The 25461-nt window shown below is 42.2% G+C and overlaps 1 protein-coding gene across 1 annotated transcript in view; it reads left to right on the top strand.

The window, feature by feature from the left end:
* LOC127584670 (cGMP-dependent protein kinase 2) overlaps window positions 1–11126 on the top strand; it is a 45627-nt gene extending 34501 nt beyond the window's left edge. The window contains exons 15-18 of the mRNA XM_052041533.1: window positions 1123–1245; window positions 4626–4688; window positions 7696–7762; window positions 11031–11126. Coding sequence (XP_051897493.1) covers window positions 1123–1245; window positions 4626–4688; window positions 7696–7762; window positions 11031–11126 — 349 coding nt within the window. The remainder of the gene's footprint in view (window positions 1–1122; window positions 1246–4625; window positions 4689–7695; window positions 7763–11030) is intronic.
* The last annotated feature ends 14335 nt before the right edge of the window (window positions 11127–25461 follow it).

Raw genomic sequence — 25461 nt, 5'->3', positions numbered from 1 at the left:
GGAGAGAATACTAAAACCTTGGCAACATGCAGCTGAAGGTACAGCTGCCCAATGAAGAAGCAAAGTTGCCATGATCAAGAATGAACAAAATCGGGGAGAGAACACAGGATACAACGGTGCTTCCAGCCTCCACAAGGAGTAGATCTCCCAGTGTAGAGCATGAACAACAACAGAGGGAAAGAAATTCATTCTCACAACTCCAAAAAAAAATCAATGCTGTGCAGTGAATTTTGGATTAACCTGGAGTAGAGCAATTTTGTGCAAATTACTGGGCACCTTGCACCCATTCTGAAATTCCCCTCATTTTTTTTATTGTAGTTTTTGTTCTTCCTTGCACTTTTACTCAGCATAATAGGGAAAAATAGAGATCAAACATGTTTTAAGTTGCAAAGAATTAAGAAAAGAAGGAAAGGGAAGGTCTATGACAGAATGGAGACCAGGAGATACTGACTGACACAAGTGGTGGCAGTGACCGCCAAGAAAGAATGGTTAAAGTTAGTGAATAACTGTAGCTATGATTGAGGGAAATTTATAAATAGGAGAAAGTAAATGAAATCTGAAATTTCCTGAGGGGGGAAAAGTTCTGTGAATGCTGGAAATGTGAGACACAAGGCAAGAATGGCTGTTAATCTGAAACTGTTGAATTCAGTGTTGGTTGCAGAAGGTGAGATGCTGCTCATTGAGATTCAGAACATTGTAGGCGGCCAAAGTCAGAGGTCGGAGTGGGATTATGGTGGAGAAATAAAGCAACAGGCAATTGAAGTCTCAAGGTCATAATTGGAGATGAATGGAGGTCGTCTGGAATTAATTTATGATTTCCTTACAGAGAATATCTATTGCCCTGACACTCATTCCTCCATTTTCATGGCAACCAAGACAGGCAATAATGCCATCTCATCCCTTGAAGGATTAGAGGCAGCATATTGGTGAAGGTGTTGGACCTCTTTCTCAGGTCCTGACACATTTTTTGGTTCTTCCTTAAGCTTCTATTTAACATTTTAATGCAACTTGACTATTTGTGAACTGTCCTGGAGTGGGTCACTAAACACCAAGGGTGTCCCAGATCTCTGTCCATGACACAGCACTAAATAGATCCATGATTGTGTCTTTCTGTCTCTTCAGTCCTCCTTTTACTGGACCTGATCCAATTGAAATTTACAATATGATTTTGAAGGGAATGGAGAAAGTGGATTTTCCAAAACGGATCCCCAAACGACCAGCGGATCTGATCAGGAGACTGTGCAAGTAAGAAAATGTGATTTACAGATACAATATATTAACACAATGCATGAAAGCACCAAGTTTATGCCCATAGACACACTTGCCATGTCATCTCTGGTAGCACACTTCTCTTTGAGTCAAAAGATTGATTTGTTAGTCGAAGAGCATTGAGAGAATAGTGATCATAACATGATTGAATTATATATAAAAATTGGAAATTATATAGTTTAATCAATAAAACAAACTATGAAGACATGAGGTATGAGTTGGCCATGGTAGATTTGGAACCTACATTAAAAAAGTATAAATGGAAATAAACAATAAAAATATTTCTTTAAAACTGTAGATTTGTCCCATTCAGGCAAAATAAACCTATCAGGAAAAGTGGTTCTGCCGTAACTATCAAGAAAAATTAAAGATAATACTAAACTAAAGGAGCATGTTAATGATGTTGCACGGGAAAAATTATATGACGGTGAAGTTAAATAACTATTTTGTCTATCTCAACAGAAGAGGGCATAGAAAACCTGCAAGAAATAATGAAGAACAGCAGGTCTTGTGTGAACGAGGAGCTCAAAGAAATTAGCATGAGTTTAAAAAAAATATTGAGGGAATTAATTGGAATGAAAGGCGATAAATCTCAAGGACCTGATGACCCCTATCCTAGGGTTCAGAAGGAATGGGCTGCAGAGGTTATGGAGGTCACCTTCCAAAATTCCATAGATTCTAGAATGGTTCCCGTAAATTGAAAGGGAACAAGTATAAGCTCACTACTTTGGAAAGGAGGGAGAGAAAAGAACAGAGCAGTTATGGAAAATCCTGGAATCTATTATAAGGGAAGTGGTAACAGGGCACATAGAAAATACCAAGAAGATTGAGCAGAGTCGACATGGAAATATGGAAGAGAAGCAATGTTTGACAAATCTGGTACAGTTCTCTGGACTATCAGAATATCTAGGGGCAAACCAGTTACAGTAATGTATCTAGATTTTCAGAGGCCTTCGATAAAATGCCGCACAGCAAATAATTCAACAAAAAAAAATTAGTGTGTGTTATTGGAGGTAGAATATCAATGTAGTTTGGGGATTGGTTACAGAAAAGAGAGAAGGAATAATCACTCATTATGGGACGCTACGATTAGTGGGATGCCACAGGGATTGCTGCCTTGGCCCCAGCTGTTGACAATCTATCAATGATTTGGATGAGTTGTCCAGGTGTAGTATATCCAAGTTTGCTTATTGGTAGCACAGAGTCATAGAGCAATAGAGCATGGATACAGGCCCTTCGGCCCAACAAGTCCATGCCTGCTACGTGGTCCACCTAGCGAGTCCCAATTTCCTGGTTCGGCCCATATCCCTCCAAGCCCCCCCCCACCCCCCATCCATGTACCTATCCAAGTGCTTCATAAATGATACCATTGTACCTGCCTCAACCACTTCCTCTGGCAGCTCATTCCATATACTTACCACCCTCTGCATGAAAAAGTTGCCCCTCAGGTACTTTAAAATATTTCCCCTCTCACCCTAAATCTATGCCCCCTAGTTCACTCCCCAGCCCTGGGAAGAAAGACTGTGCATTCGCCCTTTCTGTGTCTGAAAGTGTTAGGACACCAAATGTAATAGTTTTTTTTTAAACAGTCAACTTGCTCATTTGGGCGAGGCGGAAGGTGGGCAGAGACCAGGGTGACCAAACTGTACACAATACTCTAAGTGCGGCCTCACTAACGACTTATACAACTGCGACATAGTGTCCCAATTCTTATACTCAATGCCCTGACTGATGAAGGCCAGCATGCTAAATGCCTTTCTCACCACACCGTCTACCTGTAATGCTACCTTAAATGAACTATGGACTTGTACTCCTAGGTCCCTCTGTTCCATTACACTCCCTAGTGCCCTACCATTCATTGTATAAGTCCTACACTGGTTTGACTTTCCGAAATGCATCACCTCACACTTATCTGTATTGAAACCCATTTACTACTCCTTGACCCACTTCCCTAACTGATCAAGATCCCCCTGTAATCTATGATAAACTTCTGCACTATCAACAACACCTCCTAATTTCGTGTCATCCACAAACTTACTGATCAAGCCTTTTGAATTCACATCCAAATCATTGATATAAATAACGAAAAGCAAGGGCCCCAAAACCAACCCCTGTGGCACACCACTAGTCACCGGTCTCCATTCCATGAAAAGAACTTCAACTACCATCCTCTGCATGTGCTGTGAAGAGGATACAGAGCGATTTAGGGGGATATAGACAGGTTAAGTGGATGGGAAAGGATGTGCCATATGGAATATAATGGGGGAAAAGTGAAGTCACCTCTTTTGATAGTAGAATTAGAAAAGCAGAGTAATTTTTAAATAGAGATCGAAAGTTGTTGGTGTTCTGTGGGGAATGATTTCCTCAGCAATCTCCTGTCTTTGCAGAGAGTGCAGAACAAGAGTTGGGAAGACAAGGTTGGGGCAGTCGGAGAGAGGATTGGGACAGGGACTTGCAGAAGATCAAGGATGGTAGTTGTTTGGGGACAAGGGCTCAGCCTGATGATTGGGTAGGGTGGAATTGCTTGTTGGAAGTGATCTGAAGAAACTGAGTAAGAACAATTCATAGTAACAGAAGGACCCTACCCAGAGGAAGATGGGTGACCCGCGCTCTCCAGCAATAATCTGCATATATTGGAATCTTTTAAGTAATTCTGAAGCAGGCTTCATTCCAATACCTATGACCTGTTTCAGTGTCTTCATAAGCCTTGTATGCACTATAAAATTTTGTATATGACATCAGATGAGCATTATACACTGTTTTGCATCACTGTGACTGGTCTTCCAGCTATTAATACCTCATATTGATGAAGGTCTCATCAACAATTTTGACCGCAATCTTTTTCTCCAAACTGAAAATGAGCCACAAAGCCCCAAAGTTTGGGCAAATGTATTCCAGCCCGTCAAGGTTTGGAAGTCAAGTCTAAAGCCATCTCAAAAGCATACTATTTTTACACTGTTATGATTTCCCAGTGAATTTGTCCTGTCAGTACTTCTTGTGTGATTCTTGGATTTTCTCATTGGTGTAAATTTTAAGATCTGTTGCTCCGACTTTCAATCCCAAATCTGCCACCTGAAAGTTCCTGGCTGATGTCAGTGGGTGTGGAGATCTTCATCAGCCTGGGTGACACCTATTCAGCTCGAGTGAAGTTCCCCAAAGCATTCGAGTTTCCCTTTTCTCTTTCCAGATGCTGGCTGAACCATTAAGGATTTCTAGCTTGTTCTCTTTGATGGGGAGGATCATTCCTGTTTAACTGCTGCCAAATGTGAATGTGTTTGGTGAATAAATCAAAAAAATTGAAATGGTTTCATTATGTGTGGTCATATTTTAACCTGGCTTTTTTAATAATTGTGCAGAGTTAATCCAATGGAGAGACTGGGAAACAAGAAGAATGGAATAAATGATATTCGGAAACAGAAGTAAGTGATCTGGCAATCTTTAGCAAGTGACAAGTGAGACTATGTGGAGTTGGTGATACCAGGGAGGCTAGGACAGAGGAATGTAAACATAAAATTCAAAATTAGTGTCAGGAAACATTGCTTCACACATACTGTAGTGAAAATCTGGAACTGTTTCCTCAGTAAGATGTTTAGGCTTCAATTGAATTATTTTAAATGATTCTCATGTAAATCATTAAATGTTTCAAAGCAATGGCATGTCAGTAGGCTTAAAGGTTAGCCAATATCTAATTCAATGCTGGAACAGGTTCTAAGGAACAAATGGCCTCCTTCTGTTTGGATCGATTTGATGGGTGCATGCTACAACTCCAGTCAATGGAGACCTGGCTTCAGCGGGAGATATATGATAAGGTGTCTCCAGGGATCATTGTCTCCACTGGGATCTTCACCAGCCCTCGGTTTATTGGTATGCCAAACCCCCACATCCGGTAGTTTTTCCATTCATTGGCCATGTGTAGCTAATGATCAAGGATGGCAACAGAAACTTGATCAACTGGCCCAGTTATCTATCCACAATGTGTCAAGGGAACAATGGGAGCAAAACCCTTGACGCCACAACCGAGGTGATTCTTGCTTGGACATGCGCAAAAATTCACTGTGTGAAGTAGTCTGTAATTAAACTTAGTTCATAATAATCCAGTAAAGAATTCAGGAAAATCTTCTTCACCAAGAGAGGGTGAGAATGTGGAACTTGCTCCTGCAGGAAGTGGTTGAGGTGAATTGAGTAGAAACATTTAGGGGGAGCCAGATAAATAGATGAAGGAGAAAAACACAGATGTTGAAGAAGTTAGGGGAAAGGTGATGTTATAAAGGACTTGTGGGCCACAAATACCAGTGTGGACAATTTGGACCATAGCCTTTTGTCACAAGGCTAATAACAGGAGGTTACCTGAAACTTCTTCCTCAAGTAGACTGATGGAAACATTGAAAATTTACAACAGAGAATCGCCATTTGGCCCATCCTGTGCTTGCCAGTCAATAAAAAGCTAACCACATAATCACACCTACCAACACAATCTCCTCTAAGTGTGCTCTACACAACTGTGTGATGAGGGAGTTGCCTCTACTACCCTTCAAGGTTGTGAGTTCCAGACCCCAGTCATCTTCTGGGTGAAAATAGTTGTTCTCATCTGCCTTCTAATTCTTCTACCAAATATTTTAAATCTATGCCCCCTGGTCTTTGACTGTGAAGCTCAGGGAAATAGGTCCTTCCTAATCATTCTAACAGGATTCTTCATAATTTTACACCCTTCAGTGAAATCTCCCTTCATTCTCCTCAGTTCCAAAGAAAACAATGACAGTTTATCCAATCTTACCTCATACCTAAAATTTTCCAATCTGGGCAGAGTCCTTGTAAACCTCCTCTGCAGCCTCTGCAGTACAATCACATCCTTCCAGTAATGTAATGAGTATAACTGTACACAGTCTTCAACTTATGGTCTAACTAGTGTTGCATACAGTTCTAACATAACTGCTCAAACTTGGATTCCTCAGCTAATGAAGCAAAGCATCCTGTATGTTTCAATCACTTACAACTTTTAAAGATCTGTAGATGTACACTCAAAGATCCCTCTTCTCTTCTAAACTACCCGCTATCTTCCCATTTAGTTTGTTTCCCTTGTGGCCCCAACTTCTCTGGATTGAATTCTATTTTTCTGCCCAACTGTCTATACGTTCCTGCAGACTAAATCTTTCCTCCCCACTCTCAACCATGCAGTTAATGTTTGTATCATCTGCTACCTTCTTTATATGCCCCTACAGTTCTGAACCCTGTGATACTCCACTGGTAACAGCCTTTCAGCTGCAAAAGCACCCATCAATATTAACGCTCTGCTCCCTGACACTGCCAATTTTTTAGATCCAATTTGCCTCACTGATTTTTACTATTTTGACTAGCCTGCTATGTGGGGCCTTGTTAAAAGTCTTGCTGAAGTCCATATTGTCTACAGTAAAGGCACTTCTATCACTGACCCTCTGTTACGTCTTCAAATCAAAATCATTTACAGTCTTCTGTTAAGAAATCCATGAGACTTTTCTTGATTAGCCTGTGAATGAAAGTTCATATTGCCCCTTATTCCAGTAATTTGCCCACCATCAATGTTAGACCAGCTTGTAATCACTTGGCTTATCCTTTCCTCCCTTTTAAACAATGTTAGTAGACTTCCAGCCCTCTGATATCACTCCTGTAACCAGGGAGGGCAAAACCATGGCAACCATATCCCAGCCCAAATTCAGCTACCAAACCCTTTCAGTAAGATCGCACCTGGCTGAGACAGTCTCCGAGAGAGAGAGAGAGAAGGTATGAGAATAAACAAGACCATTCAGATGGTAGAAGTCTGGCAAACGGCAGGTCACATACCATTAATTTGCTGACACAACAGATTCTGTAGATGCTGGAATCTGGAGAAACACACACAAAATGCTGGAGGAACCCAGCAGGTCAGGCTGTATCTATGGAGTGAATTTCCCTCCATAGTTGCTGCCTGACCTGCTAAGTCCCTCCAGCGTTTTGTGTGTGTTGATGTTAATTTGCTGATGCCCCATTGTGGAGGTTGGTGAGGGGGTGAGTGTGGATGCTGAAAGGCTACTTTTAATCTCACGTGCATTCAGCTGTGGTCCTTTTAAAAGTAGTTAAGAGTGTTATCTCCCTGCCTCCTTATACAAACACTGGCCCTGTCCAAAATAATTCACAGTGCAATACGCCTGGAGATCTCTCAGGAGAGATGCCTCATTAACACATGATATGCAGGAAAGATCAAGGTGAAATCTAAATACTTTCTGGCAGTCCTTTATAAAAGCATCATAGCTTTCATATTCAGTGGAAGAAGTCATTGTCATGCTTGTTAATATGCACAATGCTCCAGGGGTACTTGAGCTGTCACTCTTTAATTAATAGTTGCTACGAACAGAATAAATTATCTTTATCTCCTATGATCATAAATCCCTTGCGCTCTCACTTTGTTTTCAGGTGGTTCCAAGGCTTTGACTGGGAGGGGCTCCGAACTCGGAAAATGAAATCCTCGCTTAAAAGAGAGGTAACAATAGCTTCTGAATGGAGCTCAACTATGAATAGCCTTCACATGGTTTAACACGCTTCTGCAATAATTCCAAGGGTCCCACATATCACAGGGAGCTAATCCTGTGAATTATTGTAGAATCATAGAAATTTATTGCACACAAGGACACCATTCACCCATCATGTCCACACCTGCCAATGAAGAGTTGTTGAGGCTGGACCCAAATTTCAATCTCAAACTCATTGAAGTACTTTCGAACTGGGTTAAGGATTTTTGCTTCCACTGCCCTCTCAAGTGGTAAATTACAGATCCCAAAAACACTTTGGGTGAAACTGCTTTGCCTCAACTTCATTCTGATCCTACCACCAACTGATGTCAATCTATGGACTCTACTTATTGACCACTCTGCTATAGGACATGGTTTGAAAATAAGTAAAATATATAGAAAGAAAGAGAGCCATAAAGCTTCTTGAACCTGCTCCACCATCCAACAAGGTCATGACTTCTTGGTCACTTTCAAATGGAATCTCCGTATTCCTTGTATCCTCTCATATCTCAGTGTTCAATATACTCAGAAAGTGAGTGAAATTTCTCCCCATCCCACATCTAAGTGGCCAGTCCCTTATATTAACACTTAGCCCCCTGTGTCATCGACTCTCCAGCCTGAGGAATGAGCCTCTCGGTGTCCATATCGCCAAGCTGTTTACATTATATTTCAGTGAGATCGCCTGTCTGAACTCCAGAGGTTGTTCGAGAGCATCAAACCTGAGAGTTTCTATAATCACCCTTTATACCAGCATCCAGCATCTTCAGAGAATGTCGCAAAGCAGTGATTTTGATTTCACTTGCACCAATGAGCAAACCATTTGCATTAAAAATTAGTTATAGTTGTAGCTTAAGACTGGGTGTTGCAGAAGAGCAGAAGATTTGATGATTCAGGTTTACAAGAGTCTATCTGCAGATAAATTCCAGCCAGAGCCCTGTGACATTTCAGGCTGTAACAGTGACTTTATTAGGGCCACAGTTGGAGGATTAAACACGGGTTCAGACTGGACCCTACAGGAACGCTGTTAAGGCATTGGAGAGGGCTGGTTCACAAGGATGCTGTCTTGGAAATACAAATAGGGAATGGTCTTGGAAAACTTGGAATGCTTTCATCAAAAGACTGGAGATGTTATGGTAGTTTGATAGACATCTTTAAAATAATGAAGGTATTGGCTGGTACAGGTGGAAGCCGCTTTGTCCCAGTAGTAAAGACTCTGGAATAAGGAGATGTAGATGTAGGATTAATGTGAGAGATATAGAGTGAAGAGCTGGTGAAACGTTAACTTACAGTGTTTGCTTGAGAAGGGTTAGTGATTGAAACTGAGACCACATCAGTATTGAACCTGTTTCCTCTTTTGATAACATGTTGATGGCCTAGACTTGGCTGTGGAAGCCATAGTTTCAATGTTTGCAGACAATGCAGTATTTGTCATAGAGATGGGGGTGGATGGGAGGTCTTTAGGACTTATTCCAGACAAATACCAGGTAAAACTTAAGGCCAATAGATATGAAGTGATTTATTTTGGAAGAAGAGACCCCATATACAGGGAAGAAAGTGGAAAGACATGCATATATATAGCAGCCCTCATGACGCCAAGGCATGCAAAGTGCATTCGAAACAATGAAGTACTCTAGAAATGCAGCAACCTGTAGATGATACTGAAAAATGTTACAGAAGTTATGAGACCAGAGAGAGAAATCTTTGCAGAATAGAATAAAAAAAGATGTTAAAGGAAAAACCATATTGGACCCTTGGCTTTATTGACCCAAAGATATTGAAGGTATGTTTAGTAAGTTTGGATGACACAAAAATTGGTGCTGTTGTGGATAGTGAGGAAGGTTGTCTAAGGCTACGGCAGGACATAGATCAGATGGAAAGTTGGGCAGAGCACTGGAAGATGGAGTTTAATCCTTACAAGAGTGAGGTGATGTGTTTTGGGCAGGACATATGCAGTAAATGGAAGGGCACTAAGGAATGTTGATGAACAGAGAGACCTTGAGGTTCAAGTTCATAGTTTCCAGAAAGTGGTGACGCAGGTGGACAGGGTGGTGAAGAAGGCATCTAAGCACACTTGCTTTCACAGGTCAGGGCATAGAATATAAAAATTGGGACATAATGTTGCAACTTTACAAAACACTGATTGGACCACACTTGGAGTATTATATGCAGTTCTGGTCACTGCATTATTGGAAGGATATGGTCGCACTGGAGAGCATAGAGAGGAGATTCATCAGGATGCTGCCTGGATTGGAAAACTTTAGTGATGGGGAGAGATTGGAGCGGGTAGGCTTGTTTTCCCTGGAGCAAAGGAGGCCTGATAGATGGATATAAAATTATGAGAGGCATAGACAGGGTAGATAGTCAGAAACTTTCTCTCATGGTAGGAGTATGAAAAACAAGAGGGCATGAGTTTAAGATGAAAGGATAGAGTTTTAAAGATGATCTTTGAGGGGTAAGCTTTTTACACAAGTGGTTGAAATCTGGAACGAGCTGCCAGGGGAGGTGGTGGAATCGGGTACAATAGTTTTGTTACAATAGATATTTAGACAGGCACTTGAGTAGGCAAGGCATAGAAAGATACAGACTTAATGTGGGCGAATGGGATTGGTGTAGATAGACAAAAAAGCCGGCATGGACGTGGTGGGCCAAAGGGCCCGTTTCTGTGCTCTACAACTCAATGACAGAGTACAAACCTCTGTAAATCATTTGTTAGACCAGCTGATGTACTGTATCTATTTCTGGTCACTACCCTGTAGGAAGGATGTTAAGGTCTAAAACTTCTAAGATGATCACCAAGGTGAGAGACTTTAGTTATGTGGAGGGACGGGAGGAGCAGAGGCACCTTAGAACAAAGACAGTCAAGAGGAGATTAAATAGAGGTGCACAAATTATATGGTGTTTCAAAAGAGCTGATTGGAAGAAACTGTTACCAATTCAAAGAGCCAACACAGGCAATACTAGTTCAGCAGCTTGCAGTGCTATTTTATATCGAATCCTTAGATCATCTTGAATACGTCATTTAGATCTACTCCATATTCAAAGAGCCGACACAGGCAATACTAGTTCAGCAGCTTGCAGTGCTATTTTATATCGAATCCTTAGATCATCTTGAACACCTCATTTAGATCTACTCTATATTCAGGGAAATACAAATATTTTGTGTGCGGTCACCCCAAGGATGTAACGTTTGTAGACCCAACACTGTTCCTATTTAATTTTATGTTTGCTCTCTGCCTTAAGTTGAAAGGACCAACAGATCACAGTCACTTTGACAGTTTCTGTCGTGACCATGAAGAGCCTCCAGATGAGTTCTCAGGCTGGGATGAGGACTTCTGAGGATTGATCTCTGCAATCGAGGATGAGGACTGAAAACTTCAGGAATCTTGGAGGAGAGGAAACAGATAATCGTTGCACAACAAGCTTTCTTAAAACAATTAGAACCATCTCGTTTCCAGTCTGGTTGTTACATTCGGACTGGATGTGACTTGATGTTTGGAAGCCCGTGTAACTGTGCAGATCCTGTGAGACAATGCCCTGTGCTTATGGGTTTGGGGACCAATGGGAGACGGTAATCAAACGTGACTCCAGTATTATGTTTGAGACACTCTCAGTCAGTGCAAATTCTGCCAGCAAATGAAGAAAGCCACCAGTGCCATTTAGTTGATCCTTTGGAGAACATTAACTGGAAAAAGATGATACAAAGCCAGCACTGATTATGGGACAGGTGATTGTCGACTTTATTGTATTAATAAACCTAATCTCCAGCAGCCTAGTAATTGAACTCCAGAGAAAATGCCCATAATGTATTGCTCTGTCAAAAGAACAGAAGAAAAAAAATACTTGCATAAATATTACAGACCTCGGAGGATAAAATTACAGTGAGGTATAATAATATGAAAGAAGTGCAGGCCCATGTTTTGCAGCTGTGGCATTCCTGCTGACTGTGGCAACTGTTCCTCTTGAAGGTGTAGCAGTCTCCATGTGGAAACTTTTCTTTTCCTGACTTTGGTTGCTGTTGGACATCAGTTCAAGGAGACACCAGCTGTCCTGCAATAGGGCTGCCCTCAGGCTGGTTAAACAGCTAATCAAATGGAAGAAATCTCTTAGACAGCAAACAGGGAATGAAAAAGTGCTAATTTTTTAGTCATTTTTTAAGCATTTTACTGAGCAAGAACTAAAGATTAGAGCATGTACTTATTCCGAAATATTATAAACAAATGTAAAATAAAAATAATTTTTCAACTTTTATAAGAAATTTCAAGAAGTCATTATTCTGAAGGATGCGGACTCCACAGATAAAATTTGTTTTCCAGTGCCTGAGAGGCATTCAACAATATTTATGGTTTAATAAGCCATAATTAAAATAACAGTTAAGATCAATGACAATCAACTTTTTCAAAAATGCCATAAGAATCTGGGTGGTACCACAGCCCAGTAGTCAAGGCTTCAGCGTAATGTTTGATTCTGACCTCAAGTGCTGCCTTTGTGGAGTTTGCATGTTCTCCCTGTGTTGGTATGTCCTGGGTACTCCATATTCCTCCCACATCCCAAAAATGTGCTGATTGCTCAATTGGCTACTGTAAATTAGGTGTGGCAGGAGAATCAAAGGGAGCTGGGAGCATGTGAGAAAGAACAGGTCACAAGGAAATATGTGAGGGAATGTGATTGACGGATCTGCTCCGGGAGCTGCCATAGAATTGGTGGAACAAGTAGCCTCTGTCTATGTTGAAAGGAAAAATATGGTACCGGGTTTATATGTTTCTATGGTTTTGATATACAGCAAAAATAGCTAAAGGAAGAATTCAACAATTAATTTGTCTCAAGTGATTTTTATGTGGGAGGAATTCAGCAGAACATTCTGAGGAGGAGCAGAGCCCGTCACAGCAACTTATGAATTTCTGTGTTTAACCGTCCACATTCCTGAAGTCGTCAGTCGCACAGTGATGGTGAATGCTAACAGTTTCACCATCAGTATGACCACAAAATCACGCCCTTTGTCTCATTTGCAATACACTTGACCTAAATGGGTAGGAACATGGGAACAGGAGGACAATGTTAAACATCTCCACCATGTTCTTTCATTCAATTAAATCATGCTCATCTCTATCCTAACTCATCTACCTTGGATTCATAAATCCATAATCGTTACCTAACAAAAATTAATTTATCTTTTTGGAATTTTCAGCTGACTCCAACCTCTACAGATTTTTAGGGAGGTCGTTCTAGATGAAATTTCCTCTTCATAATTGGCTATCTCCTTGGATTCTGCCTTAATTCATGTGGTATTTCATTAAATAAAACATCACGATTAGCTCCAAAGTGTAGATTATTGGACACTTTGGAACAAGAATATCATCAAGGGGCAAATCACCAACAAAAGACTGAGTAATCATGAAGAAAACCCAAGGCAGCTGCCACATCAGGCCTTTTCTGTTGTTTAATTTTATTTATTCATTAAAGTCTGATACAAATTATGGTTTTAAGAATGTAAAATATTGTCAGAAACAAATAAAAGTTGAGCAAATTCAGACATAATTTTTTTGTGTGTGGTGACAGAGGTGTGTGATGTCATTCATTTAACATTTAAACTCTTAAGATTGAGTCTTGGTGTGTGAACACGGCATGAGACTACCGTCTGGGCCCACGATCTGGGAAAATCCTGGTTTCGGTCAAGGGTCTTCAGCCTGAAGCGCTAACTCTGGTGGATGGGTGGGTTAGTAAGTTCACAGACGATACAAAGATTGGTGGTGCTGCAGATAGTGTAGAAGATTGCCAATGGATACAGTGGGATATAGGTCAGTTGCAGATTTTGGTAGATGGAGTTTAATCCAGCCAAGTGTAGGGTGTTGCACTTTGGGAGATCAAATGTAAAAGGAAAGTACAAAGTTAATGGCAGGACCTTTAACAGCACTGAAGTACAGAGGGACCTTGGGGCCCAAGTCCATAGTTCCCTGAAAGTGGCTGCACAAGTTGATAGGGTGGGGAAGAAGGTGTATGACATGCTTGACTTTAGTAGTCAAGGCATTAAGTTCAAGAGTCAGGAAGTTATGTTGTAGCTTTATAAAACTGTGGTTAGGCCGCATCTGGAGTATTGCATTCAGTTCCGATCGCCCCGTTATAGGAAGGATGTAGAGGCTTTGGAGAGGGTGCAGAAGAGATTTACCAGGATGCTGTCTGGATTAGAGGACATGTGCTATCAGGAGAGGTTGGACAAACTTGAGTTGTTTTCTCTGGCGGAGGTTGAGGGGAGACCTGATAGAAGTTTATAAGATTAGAGTAGAAAGCCGGTACCTTTTTCCCAGGGCAGAAATATCTAATACCAGAGGACATGCATTTAAGGTGAGAGGGGGTAAGTTCAAAGGAGATGTGCGGGGCAGGTTTTCTACACAGAGAGTGGTGGGTGCCTGGAATAAGCTGTCAGGGATGGTAGTGGAGGCAAATATGATAGAATTGTTTAAGAGGCTCTTGGATGGGCACTTGAATATGCAGCGAATGGAGGGATATAGACATTGTGTAGACAGAAGGGAATAGTTTAGTGAGGAATTTAACTACTAGCTTACTTAGTTGGGCAAAGGGCCTGTTCCTGTGTTGTACTGTTCTACGTTCTATGTTTATGTTTTTCCGCAGACACTGCCTGACCTGCTGAGTGTTTCCAGCATTTTCAGTTTGTATTTCAGGTTTTGACCTCTGAGGTTCTTTTACCCTCTACAACCTAGGGCTATTGCTTGGACCTGCTTGGACCTACAGCCTGTGCCAAAGCATGGGATTGCAGCTTGTACCTCCTGATTGGGCATACTTCCTGTACCTAGGGCTTGAGACTACTGCCTCGTCATTCAGACTGGGAACATTGCCTGGTATCACTGCATGGTCCTACTACCTGCCCCTACAGTCTGGGACAACACCAGGGACTACTGCCTGAGATTAATTCCTGGTCATTCAGCCTGCCCCCACAGTCTGAGGTTACTGCTTGGGCCCACAGCCTGCTTCAACAGCCTGGGATGACTGTCTATGACTGTGTCTGCAGACTGGGATTACTGCCTGGGCTGACAGCCTTGTGCTTGGCAACCTGGAACTACTGTCTGGGCCTCCAGTCTGGGAATACAGCCTGGAACTTCTGCCTGTGTTTACAGAATGGAAACACCTCCTACACCTATTGACAGACTACTACCTGGGCACTCAGCCTGGCTGACAGCTGAAAATTGAGCCTTCATTTACACCTGAGCCACTATCCCAGAGTCTCCTCAATGGACCATCTACCTGCACCAACAACCTCAGCCTGCAGTTGGAGCTTCCGGCCGGGTCTAAAGCTGGTGTCTAACCCTGGAGCTCTCCTTGAGGAGTCCCACACTTACTGAGGGCCACTTCTGGTGCTCTGAGCCTTGGAAATTATCAGACGAACAGATCCCAATGAATTATTCTGCCTGCATCACTACAGAGGGCAATACTTTGTTTTCAATTGTTCTCATATTTATGAGGCAGCTTTTCAATGTTACCATGGTTACTGAGGATTAAGCATAACCTGGATGAATGGAGAGTAAAGTTGGCTCTCAAACTGTCTGCACACAGATAAACTACAAAGCCTGGAGACACAAGAGACTGCAGATGCTGGAATCTGGAGCAACACACAAAGTGCTGGAGGAACTCAGCAGGTCAGGCAGCATCTATGGAAGGAAATGGACAATTAACATTTCAGGTCGAGACTCTCGACTGTCGACTACAAAGCCTTTTGTAATCCAATAACCAGAGGGAGTGTTGATCACCTCGTTATGTGCAGTTCATTGACCAAGAGGACATTCATCCATCCCTGCAGAGAAATTTGCATCTTTCATAACCTCATGACTTCCTAAAACACTTCATAAACAATGAGGTTTTTTTGTGCATTGCCAAACAAACAAGTGCGAATAACCAGATAATCTGTTTTAATCAGGATGGTGAGTAATACATCACTGGAGAACACTCCCCTGCTCTTACTCAGAACAGTTGCCATGGGATCTTTCACTGCCATTTGAGAAGGCAAATGGGGTTTCTGAAAACTGGCACCTCCAGCACTGCGGGATTCTCTCAGTTCTGCAATGGAGCATCAGCCAGGTCGGTCCTCAACCATTTATCATTGGTGTGAAATATTAACTCCTTTTCTCTGTCCACAGATGCTGCCTGGCCTGCTGAGTATTTCCAGCATTTTGTTTTACTTCCAGACTTAATAATTTTGTGACTTTCATTAGGAATGTTGTTCTTAATGCAGGTTCATTAGGACATGCACTTAAGGTGAGAGGGGAAAAGTTTAAGGAGATCTTCAGAGCAAGTTTTTTACACAGACAGTGGTAGGTGACTGGAGCAGGCTGCCAGGGGTAGTGGTGAAAGCAGATACAATAGTGGCATTTAAGAGAATTTTAGATAGAAACATGAATGTGCAGGGAATGGAGGGATATGGATCATGCAGAAAACTTTTTAGCTTATTTCGGCATCATGTCCGGCACAGTCATCGTGGGCCGAAGGTCCTGTTCCTGTGCTGTACTGTCCTGTGCTCTATGTTCTATGTTTTAACATCACATTGACTCGTCTTGAACAGAAATCAGCCTCACTCCTTTGATCTAAGCACCTTCCTCTTTTCAGAATTGCTGTCCGATTGTCACAATATACATAATTCCAAGTCCTATATACCTGCATTATCTCCCCATTGTCTCCTCATCTTCAACCTCCTGGGAAAGTTTAATGTACAAACCTTGTCAAGTAGGTTAAACCTCTTTTCCTTGTGACTCATGTCATTAATACATTCCTTCTTTTAATTGTCTACACTCCACTCTACCTTCCAAGTTGGATTGCGTGAGCCTCCACTGCATTCCAAGTCTTCTGTTTTGGAAAATGCCCTTGTCCTATAGCACAGGAGAATTATTGTAAGCCAATGTTTTACAGTGTTTGATCAAGCCTCCGTATCCTTTTTCTTCAGTGCCTCCTTTACTGCACAAACTGGCCTTCCCAATTCCCCATTTGAAATTCAGTAGTGATAAGAAGTGAAACAAGGTTTTATTCCATTGAATCATTCGAACTGAAATGATCTAAACTGTAGACCAGTGGACTGGATTGAATTAATGACCTGCCAATTATCAGCTAGCTGCAGTACATGTGTCACATGTTCTGGGTGTCTACGCCTGCACACTGCAGTGGGGAAGTACAGAACACACTGAAAATTGGATATGGGTGCATCTGAGCTTTCTCCATCCCTGGACTCACCATTGGCTCCGGAACCATTCCATAACTTTCTGCACGAAAGGGCCACACGCATTTCATACCTTCAGCTTTTCACCAGCCATAGTGGCATGTCCATTTCAGCCCATTCATTTGTCCAGGTCATTGAAAGAAGAAAGTTTGGTTAAGACTGTTGTTTATGCTTTTAATTTCTCTGTATATTTATGTTTTTGTTAAGTTATTTTTTAAAATAAATTGATTCATTTGTTATTTTTTTTAAATAATTTTTAACTTTGTTAATTAAAGAAATTAATTCCACTGTAATTAGATATCTCAAGTTATCAGGCATCTTAAAACAGTAAAGCGTGTCTTTGAGTTTATGAGCAGTCAGTGCCCATCAGGGTAGTGCTGGGAGCGGGGCCCTGCCATACATCGTCCAGAGGTCTTGAGGCTTTTCCGAGGCCACAATAACATTTTCCTGTGATGTTTTCTGTAATCATTGCCCTTCCATTGCAATACTGCTTGTTTGCTACTGCTTAGACTTGCTGTGCTCCAGTTCGTCCTGCATAGGAAGGTTGTGTACTTGCTTTCTACAATTGAAACATGTTGCTATCCTGAACTGATACACTTGTACTGAATGATTCCCATTGTGATGCTATACAGACCTTCCCACCAATTACTCGGGGCAGTAACCTGAGCCTAAACATTTTCAGCTGGTTCATCAATGACCTTCCTTCCATCATGAAGTCAGAAGTGGAGATGCTCTCTATTGATTCCATTTGCAACTCCTCAGCAAATACCCACGTGTAGCAATACCTAGGCAACACAAAAGCATGGGCTGTAAAGTGATTAATGCCACAATCATGCCAGGCAATGGCCATCTTCAACAGGAAAGGATCTAACCTCCTATTCTTGACATTCGAAAGCATCACAATTGCTGATTCCCCCACTGTCAACATCCTGGAGGTTACCATTGACCTGAAACTCAGCTGGGGTTGAAGAAGGTGCCTCACCACCATCTTCTCAGGGCAATTACAGATGGACAATTAATGTTGACCTGCCAGAAATGACCAGACCCTGAAAATGAGTAGAGAGAACAATCATTTTCTAGTCTCTGCATTTGGCATTCTGACCATTTCCATCCTCTATTTGCCATACAATTCATTGCCATTGTGCATAAATGGTCAGGCTTCCACGAGTTGTCACATTTGCTGAGATTTCTATTAGAAAAGGTCCACGATTGGGCACCATTTTATACTGAACTCCACTTTGGCACTTGGAGACACAAGAGACTGCAGATGCCGGAATCTAGAGCAACACACAAAATGCTGGAGGAACGGCACCTCATATTGTGCCTGAGTAGTCTGCAATCCAATGGCATGAATATTGAATTCTCTTATTTCAGGTAAACTGCATCCCTCTGAACCTTTTCTCTCTCCTCCTGATCCACCTCAGTTCCTTTCCTCTCCTCCAGCCACTCTCTGTCCATCACCCACACACCCCTCCCACTGTTCCCATCTGCCCTCCCCACCTCCCTTATTTGGTTCCATGCTCCACCTTCCTTTCCTATCAGATTCCATCATCTGCAGCCCTTTTGTTTCCTCTACCTATCACCTCCCGGCCTCTGTCGCTACTTCCACTCTCCCCTCCTCATCCAGAGCCACCTATCACTTCCCAGCTCTTGCTCCACCCCTTCCCCTCACTTCTTTATACTGGCTATCTCCCCTCTGTATTTCAATCCGTACGAAGGCTCTCGACTTGAAACATTAACTATCCATTTCCCTCCACAGATGCTGCCTGACCCGCTGAATTCCTTCAGCATTTTGATCGTTGCTCCTCTTGGATTGCCCTTTTATTCTTATCAAATTTTGCATGGTCTATATTTTTTTCTTGATGGCAATAAAGAAGACAACATTGAAGATGTTTCTGGTGAGTCTAACTATTTATTACAAGTATATGTACCACAGAGAAAAAAAATAGGAGACCAAGTGACCAAATAGGACACAAGACAGACAAAACAGAAAAACAGCTCAATAATGATCTTTAATTATATTTGATGCAATCCTGACTAAGCTTATTGTGGTATTTGAAGTAATGAATTATGATACAGTGCTGATTTATTCTGTGTTTGGACCTAAAATTTAGTCCAGTTAGAAATTACATGCCTGTTGCCATAGCAGCATCTTATTGACAGAGAAAGAGGCAGGAGGCACTTAGTGCTGATGCCATGGTAACAGAATCGTCATTGAAGCCTTTCAATCAAGCTTATTACATGACGTCATCTAAAAATGAGGGGCGTGGAATTGATTTGCTACAGTTCATTATTCCCAGGAACCACAGTGGCCAGAGGTCAGAGCGCATGAAACATTGATTCTAATGGTCTCTGCTTTGAATTGTGCATTTGCTGGTGCTGAGGATTTCTTCTGAATGATCACCACCTTCCCACTTCACCCTGAAGTCCTTGTTTATATTTAAGGTTGAGATAGTAACATTCCATTCAGTAAGGGAATCAAGGATTATGAGGACTTGATGAATGTTAGATCCATGATCCCAATGAATGGTGGAACAGGCTCAAAGAGCCAAATGACCTACTCCTGCTCCTACTTCTTATGGTCTTACGAAAGTCCTTGCTAAAATTTAAAACTTCACTGGGCTTATACAAACTGACCTTGCTGCAGGAAGGTAAAACTGGAACAAAATGCAGGCACAGTATTAAAGGCACAATAATTTCTTCTGTAAATCAAGCACTCTGACACAGAGAAGGATGCATGAAACCTGTGGAGACTTCTTATTGAGAGTCGTAAAAATGGGAGCTATTTATGCACATTTCTTATATACAACTAGCACATAAAACCTGGGTTAGATTATAGAGCTATCGAGAGATATTGCACGGAAATGGGCCCTTCGGCTCACTGAATCCCTGCTGATCACCAATCACCCATTTTACATCAATCTGAATCCATTCTATTGTCCCCACCTTCCCATCGCCTCCCACAAGATTCTACCACCCATTCTAGGGACAACTTACAGTAGTCAATTAACCCATTAACGTGCACATTTTTGAGATGTGAGAGAAAACTGGAGCACCCAGACCAAACCCACGTGGTCACAGGGGGAAAGTACAAACTCCATACAGACAGCACCAGAGGTCAGGATTGAACCCAGGTCTCTGGTGCTGTGAGGCAACATCTCTACTATGCTAGCAATCATTTCCAGGTCAAATTACACCCATCAGCAGCACATTCACTAGTCACATTTGCACAGCCAAAGTTTGCTTAGTGCCAGTCACACTCCAGATATCTTCCTCACCTGCATGGTGGCCATTTCTCTCATTATTGATATATGTTGGAGTTTAAAGGAAAAACTTACAACCCTGGCTTAACAATAACAAATATATAAGGAACAATCTGCAGGTAACCAAAGAGATGTGAATAGAGGTGTCCCAATATGGCATCAATGTTTAACTCACAGCATCAACCAGACTGATTATTCATTGTCCGGTATATCATAGCGTCAGAGGGTCATAGAGTCATCTAGCACAGAAACAGGCCCTTTGGCCCAACTCGTCCATGCTGACAAAATGCCCATCTAAGCTGGTCCCATTTACCCACGTTTGGCCCATATCCCTCTACGCATTTCCTATCCACGTACCTGTCCAAGTGTCTTTTAAACGTTGTTAATGTACCTGCCTCAACCACTTCCCCTGGCAGCTCGCTCCATATATGTACCACCCTCTGCGTGAATAAGTTGCCCCTCAGACTCCTTGAAAATCTCTCCCCTCTTACCTTAAACCTATGCCCCCAAGTTTTTGATTCCCTTTCTCTGGGAAAAACACTACGCGCATTCACCATTATCCACACCCATTATGAATTTATACACCTCTGTAAGGTCACCCCTCTGTCTCCTACAATCCAAGGAATAAAATCCTAGCCTGCCCAACCTCTCCCAATAATTCAGGCCCTTGTGTCCTTCTCATAAACCTTCTTTGCATTCTTTCCAGCTTAATGACCTCTTTCCTATAACAGGGTAACCAAAACTGTACATAATACTCCTGGTGCAGCCTCACCAATGTCTTGTACAACTGCATCGTAACATCCCAACTCCTATACTCAGTGCCTGACTGATGAAGGCCAGTGTGCCAAACACCTTCTTCACCACCCTGTCTACCCGTGATGCCATTATCAGGTAACTATGTACTTGTACTCCAAGGTCCCCCCTAGGTATATATGCAGAAACATCTATATAAATTTAAATTCAATTAAAAAATTCAAGAATTGAAAGGATCAGTACAAGTGAAAGTGAATGTTGTCTCCAGGGCAGAGTACAGGGTAAATGGCAAGGTACTTGGCAGTGTAGAGGAGCAGAGGGATCTGGGGGTTCATATTCACAGTTCACTGAAAGTTGCCTCACAGGTGGATAGAGCAGTTAAGAAGGCCTATGGGATGTTAGCTTTCATAAGTCGTGGGATTGAGTTTAAGAGCCGCGAAGTGATGATGCAGCTTTACAAAACTCTAGTTAGACCACACTGAGAGTACTGTGTTCAGTTCTGGTTGCCGCATTATAGGAAGGATGTGGAGGCGTTGGAGAGGGTGCAGACGAGATTTACCAGGATGCTGCCTGGATTAGAGCGTATGGAATATGAGGAGAGGCTTAAGGTGCTAGGGCTTTATTCACTGGAAAGGAGGAGGATGAGAGGAGACATGATAGAGGTATATAAAATATTGAGAGGAATAGATAGAGTAGACAGTCAGCGCCTCCTTCCCAGGGCACCGATGCTCAAGACAAGTGGACATGGCTTTAAGGTTATGGGTGGGAGGTTCAGGGGAGATGTCGGGGGAGGTTTTTCACCCAGACAGTGGTTGGTGCATGGAATGCACTGCCTGGGGTGGTGGTGGAGGCAGATACATTGGACAGGTTCAAGAATTTGTTGGATAGGCACATGGAGGAATGTGAGATAGAGGGATATGCGGGAGGAAGGGGTTAGATAGTGTGAGGGTGGTTTGATGGACGGCACAACATGGTGGGCCGAAAGGCCTGTTTTGTGCTGTCTGGTTCTATGGTTCTATAACCTGCCAGCTTTACCTGGTCTGGGTCTGGCTGTGACTCCACTGAAATACCCCTAGCAACCAATCAAATTGATGCATCCCACCACCATCTCAGGCTGATGGGGGCCATAAGTCTGCCAATTTTTTTTAAATGTCAGCCCAATGGTTAGGTTTTAATCTAGGAACTTGAAGGTGGTGCAAAGCAACAAGGCTCTGTTTTCAGTCCCAGTCAGAGGACCAGTCCTCCAGGGACAAAGTCACCTGGAACTAAATGAGTCACTTGATACAATGCAGTGAGGGATCTCTAGACAATGAGGGGCTGCAACAGAGACAGGGAAGGGACAAGGAGCAAATCTACTCAATGTCGATTGAAAATGCATCCCTCAAATGCTCATTGCAAATATATGAGGCTATTCCGCCCCTCTTAACATCAAATAATCTGGGTTTCTGGTTTGTTCTTGAATAATTCCAGGGATTTCACCACCATTCTGTCTGGACTATCCATTCCATTAACTGACATTATACACAGAATTATTTCAGATATCATTCTTTGTTAAAGTAGCAAGATTGATGTATGAAGGGAGGATGTGTCAGTTAGACTTATATTCACTAGAGTTTAGAAGAATGAAAGGGGATCTCATAGAAAGTGACACAATTGTAACAGGACTGGACAGATCAGATGTAGGAAGGAATTTGCCAATGGCCCTGGAGTCTAGGGTCATAGTCCATGGATAAAAGGTAAGCCATTTAAGACTGAGGCAAGGAGAAATTTCTTCTCTCAAAGAGTTGACCTCTCTATCACATCATTAAAAATATCCAAGAAGGAGTTACACATTGTCCTTAAGGTCTGAAGGATCAAGGGATAAGGGGAGAAAGCTGGAATGGTCTTCAGTATCTGGATGATCCGCCATGGTTGCATTGAATGCTGGAGTATGCTCAAAGGGTGAATGGCTTACTCCTGCTCTTATTTTCTATATTTCTATGTTAAATCTATGCCCCATTCCAACCCACCAAATCCCACCACCATTTCCCACCCTACCTTGCCTCTGAACATCTCAATAATCTGGTTCTAGTTTTGCCATAACCCCCTGTCCTGGAAATGGTTTCCCCAATCACTGAATCTCATCCATGCTGGGTGTAACTTCACAACCTCGTGGAGAGGATGTTCGTCATTCCCATCCAAATAGTTGCACTTTCCCAGTCCATTATTCAAAAATAAACAAACAAAATCTAATTGCATTTCTGTAGTGCCTTTCATGGCCTCTTGACATTCTAAATCACTCAGTAAGATCCCTTAATCTTATGTTCACTTTCACCTCTGGTTCAGCAGATTGTGAGTTGAACACAATATCCAGGGTGGTGCTCTGGTACAGTACTGAAGCAGCAGCGCACTGTTGGGATACTCGTTGAGGTGTTAAACCAGGGCTTGGTTTCCATATTTCCAACGTTCCATAGAAGGGGACATTTCCGCCCATCTAGTCTATGCCAGCTCACAGAACAATCCCACTCCACCACTAATTTTCTCTGTAACCTGTTCTCCCCACACTTCCATCAATTCCTTTCAGATTCTACCAGCCAATTAGTCTTGCAACCCACACATTTTTGGGAGGTGGGAGGAAACCCAAACTGTCACACGGATTATGTGCAAACTCCACACAGATTACTCTCCAAAATCAGGATTGAACCTGAATCAGTGGCACTTTGAAGCAGTGGTTCTACCAGTTGAGTCACCGTACTATCCACAGTGTTTTGCTCTCTCGTGGGCACAAAATGGCCCAGTGTGTTACTTTGAGGAAGAGCAGGATTTATTCCTCAATCAACATCATGTATAATTAATGATCAAATAACATTGATCACTTGGATCTCTGCAAGATCTTGAATTGCTTTGTGACCTTCATCAAAATTGTTATTATACTTTGAAACTACTTCACTAGGACAGCTTGAGGCTGTGAAATGTGTAGTGGAAAATCAAAACCTTGCAAATACTGGAAATCTGAAATAAAAACAGAAACAGGTCAGCCAGCATCTGTGTAGAGAAAAATAACGTTAACATTCCGGTCAAAGATCTTTTATCAGAACTGGAACAGTCTGTGGTTCACCCGTTAACATTAACATTACTAGAAGTTAATCACCGGAATGTAGCAGACTGAGGGTTAACCATGTAGTGGTGTATAAAATCATGAGGGGCATAGATATGGTGAATGCACACAGTCTTTTTCCCAGGGAAAGGGAATCAAAAACTAGAGGGCATAGGTTTAAGATGAGAGGGGAAAAATTTAAATGCGACGTTAGGGGCAACTTCACACAGAGGATGGTGGGTATATGGAACAAACTACCAGGGGAAGTGGTTGAGGCAGGTACATTAACAACATTTGAAAGACACTTGGACGGGTAAATGGATAGGAAAGGTTTAGAGGGATATGGGCCAAATGTGGGCAAATGGGACTAGCTTTGATGGGCATCTTGGCCTGCATTGACTTGTTGGGCCAAATGACCTAGATCCATGTTGTATAATCTATGACTCTCGTACTACTACTACTACCCATTAGCATTAACACTACTACTAGTCATAGGTTAACAGGACCAAAAAAATTACGGGGAAGGGGGGAATATTTACAAAATACTGGGAATTGTGGAAATCTGAAATAGAAGTAGAAACTGCTGGAACTACTCAGCAGGTCAGGCAGCATGGGTGGAGAGAAAAACAGCATTCTCGTTTCATATTGATGACCTTTCATCAGAGCCGGGAAAATTTTGAGATAAACAGGCTTTATGATGAAGAGAAGGAGGGTAGATGAGGAGAGAACAAAAGGATTGCAGGAGAGAACAAATGACGAAAGGAATGAGGGAGCAAATTGAACGAGGGTAGTAGTGGGACAAACTAAGGAGGAAGCAGAATTGTTACCTGAAATTATAAAATGAACATACTGCTGAAAAGCTGGAATAAAAATGGAATATGCGGTTCTGCTCATTACCAGAAGCAGTTAAACAATATTGAGTCCTGAAGGCTCCAGTTAGAAGACAGGGAGCTGTCCATCGAGCAGTGAAGCTGGCCCAGGACAGTCAAAGTGAGAGTGAGACAGGGAAGTAAATGAGGTGACCAGAAGATCTGGATCATGCTTGTGGACTAAAGAGAGGAGCTCCACATAATGTTCACCAGATCCATGTCTGACCTCCTAAAGGTTGTGCAACACCATGTTGTGAGCTGTGAATACTGTACATTTAAGGAAAGGAGTACAAGTAAACTGCTGCTTAATTTATCCTCATATAACTTCAGTTGATCTTTCAGGTCTCCTCCCAGATCAACTGTTTAAGTGGTTCAATTCCATATAATTGCTTAGTGCCAGAACCGTGATTGGATCCTGCTTGAATTCCCCTATCGAATCATAATTCAATCAGGTTTCTTCTTTGTTGAACGTCAAAGGAGAAGGATTTCCACA

Source organism: Pristis pectinata, chromosome 30 (assembly GCF_009764475.1).
Source record: "Pristis pectinata isolate sPriPec2 chromosome 30, sPriPec2.1.pri, whole genome shotgun sequence".
Classification (NCBI taxonomy): Eukaryota; Metazoa; Chordata; class Chondrichthyes; order Rhinopristiformes; family Pristidae; genus Pristis; species Pristis pectinata.
This window is presented reverse-complemented; position numbering and strand designations above follow the sequence as displayed.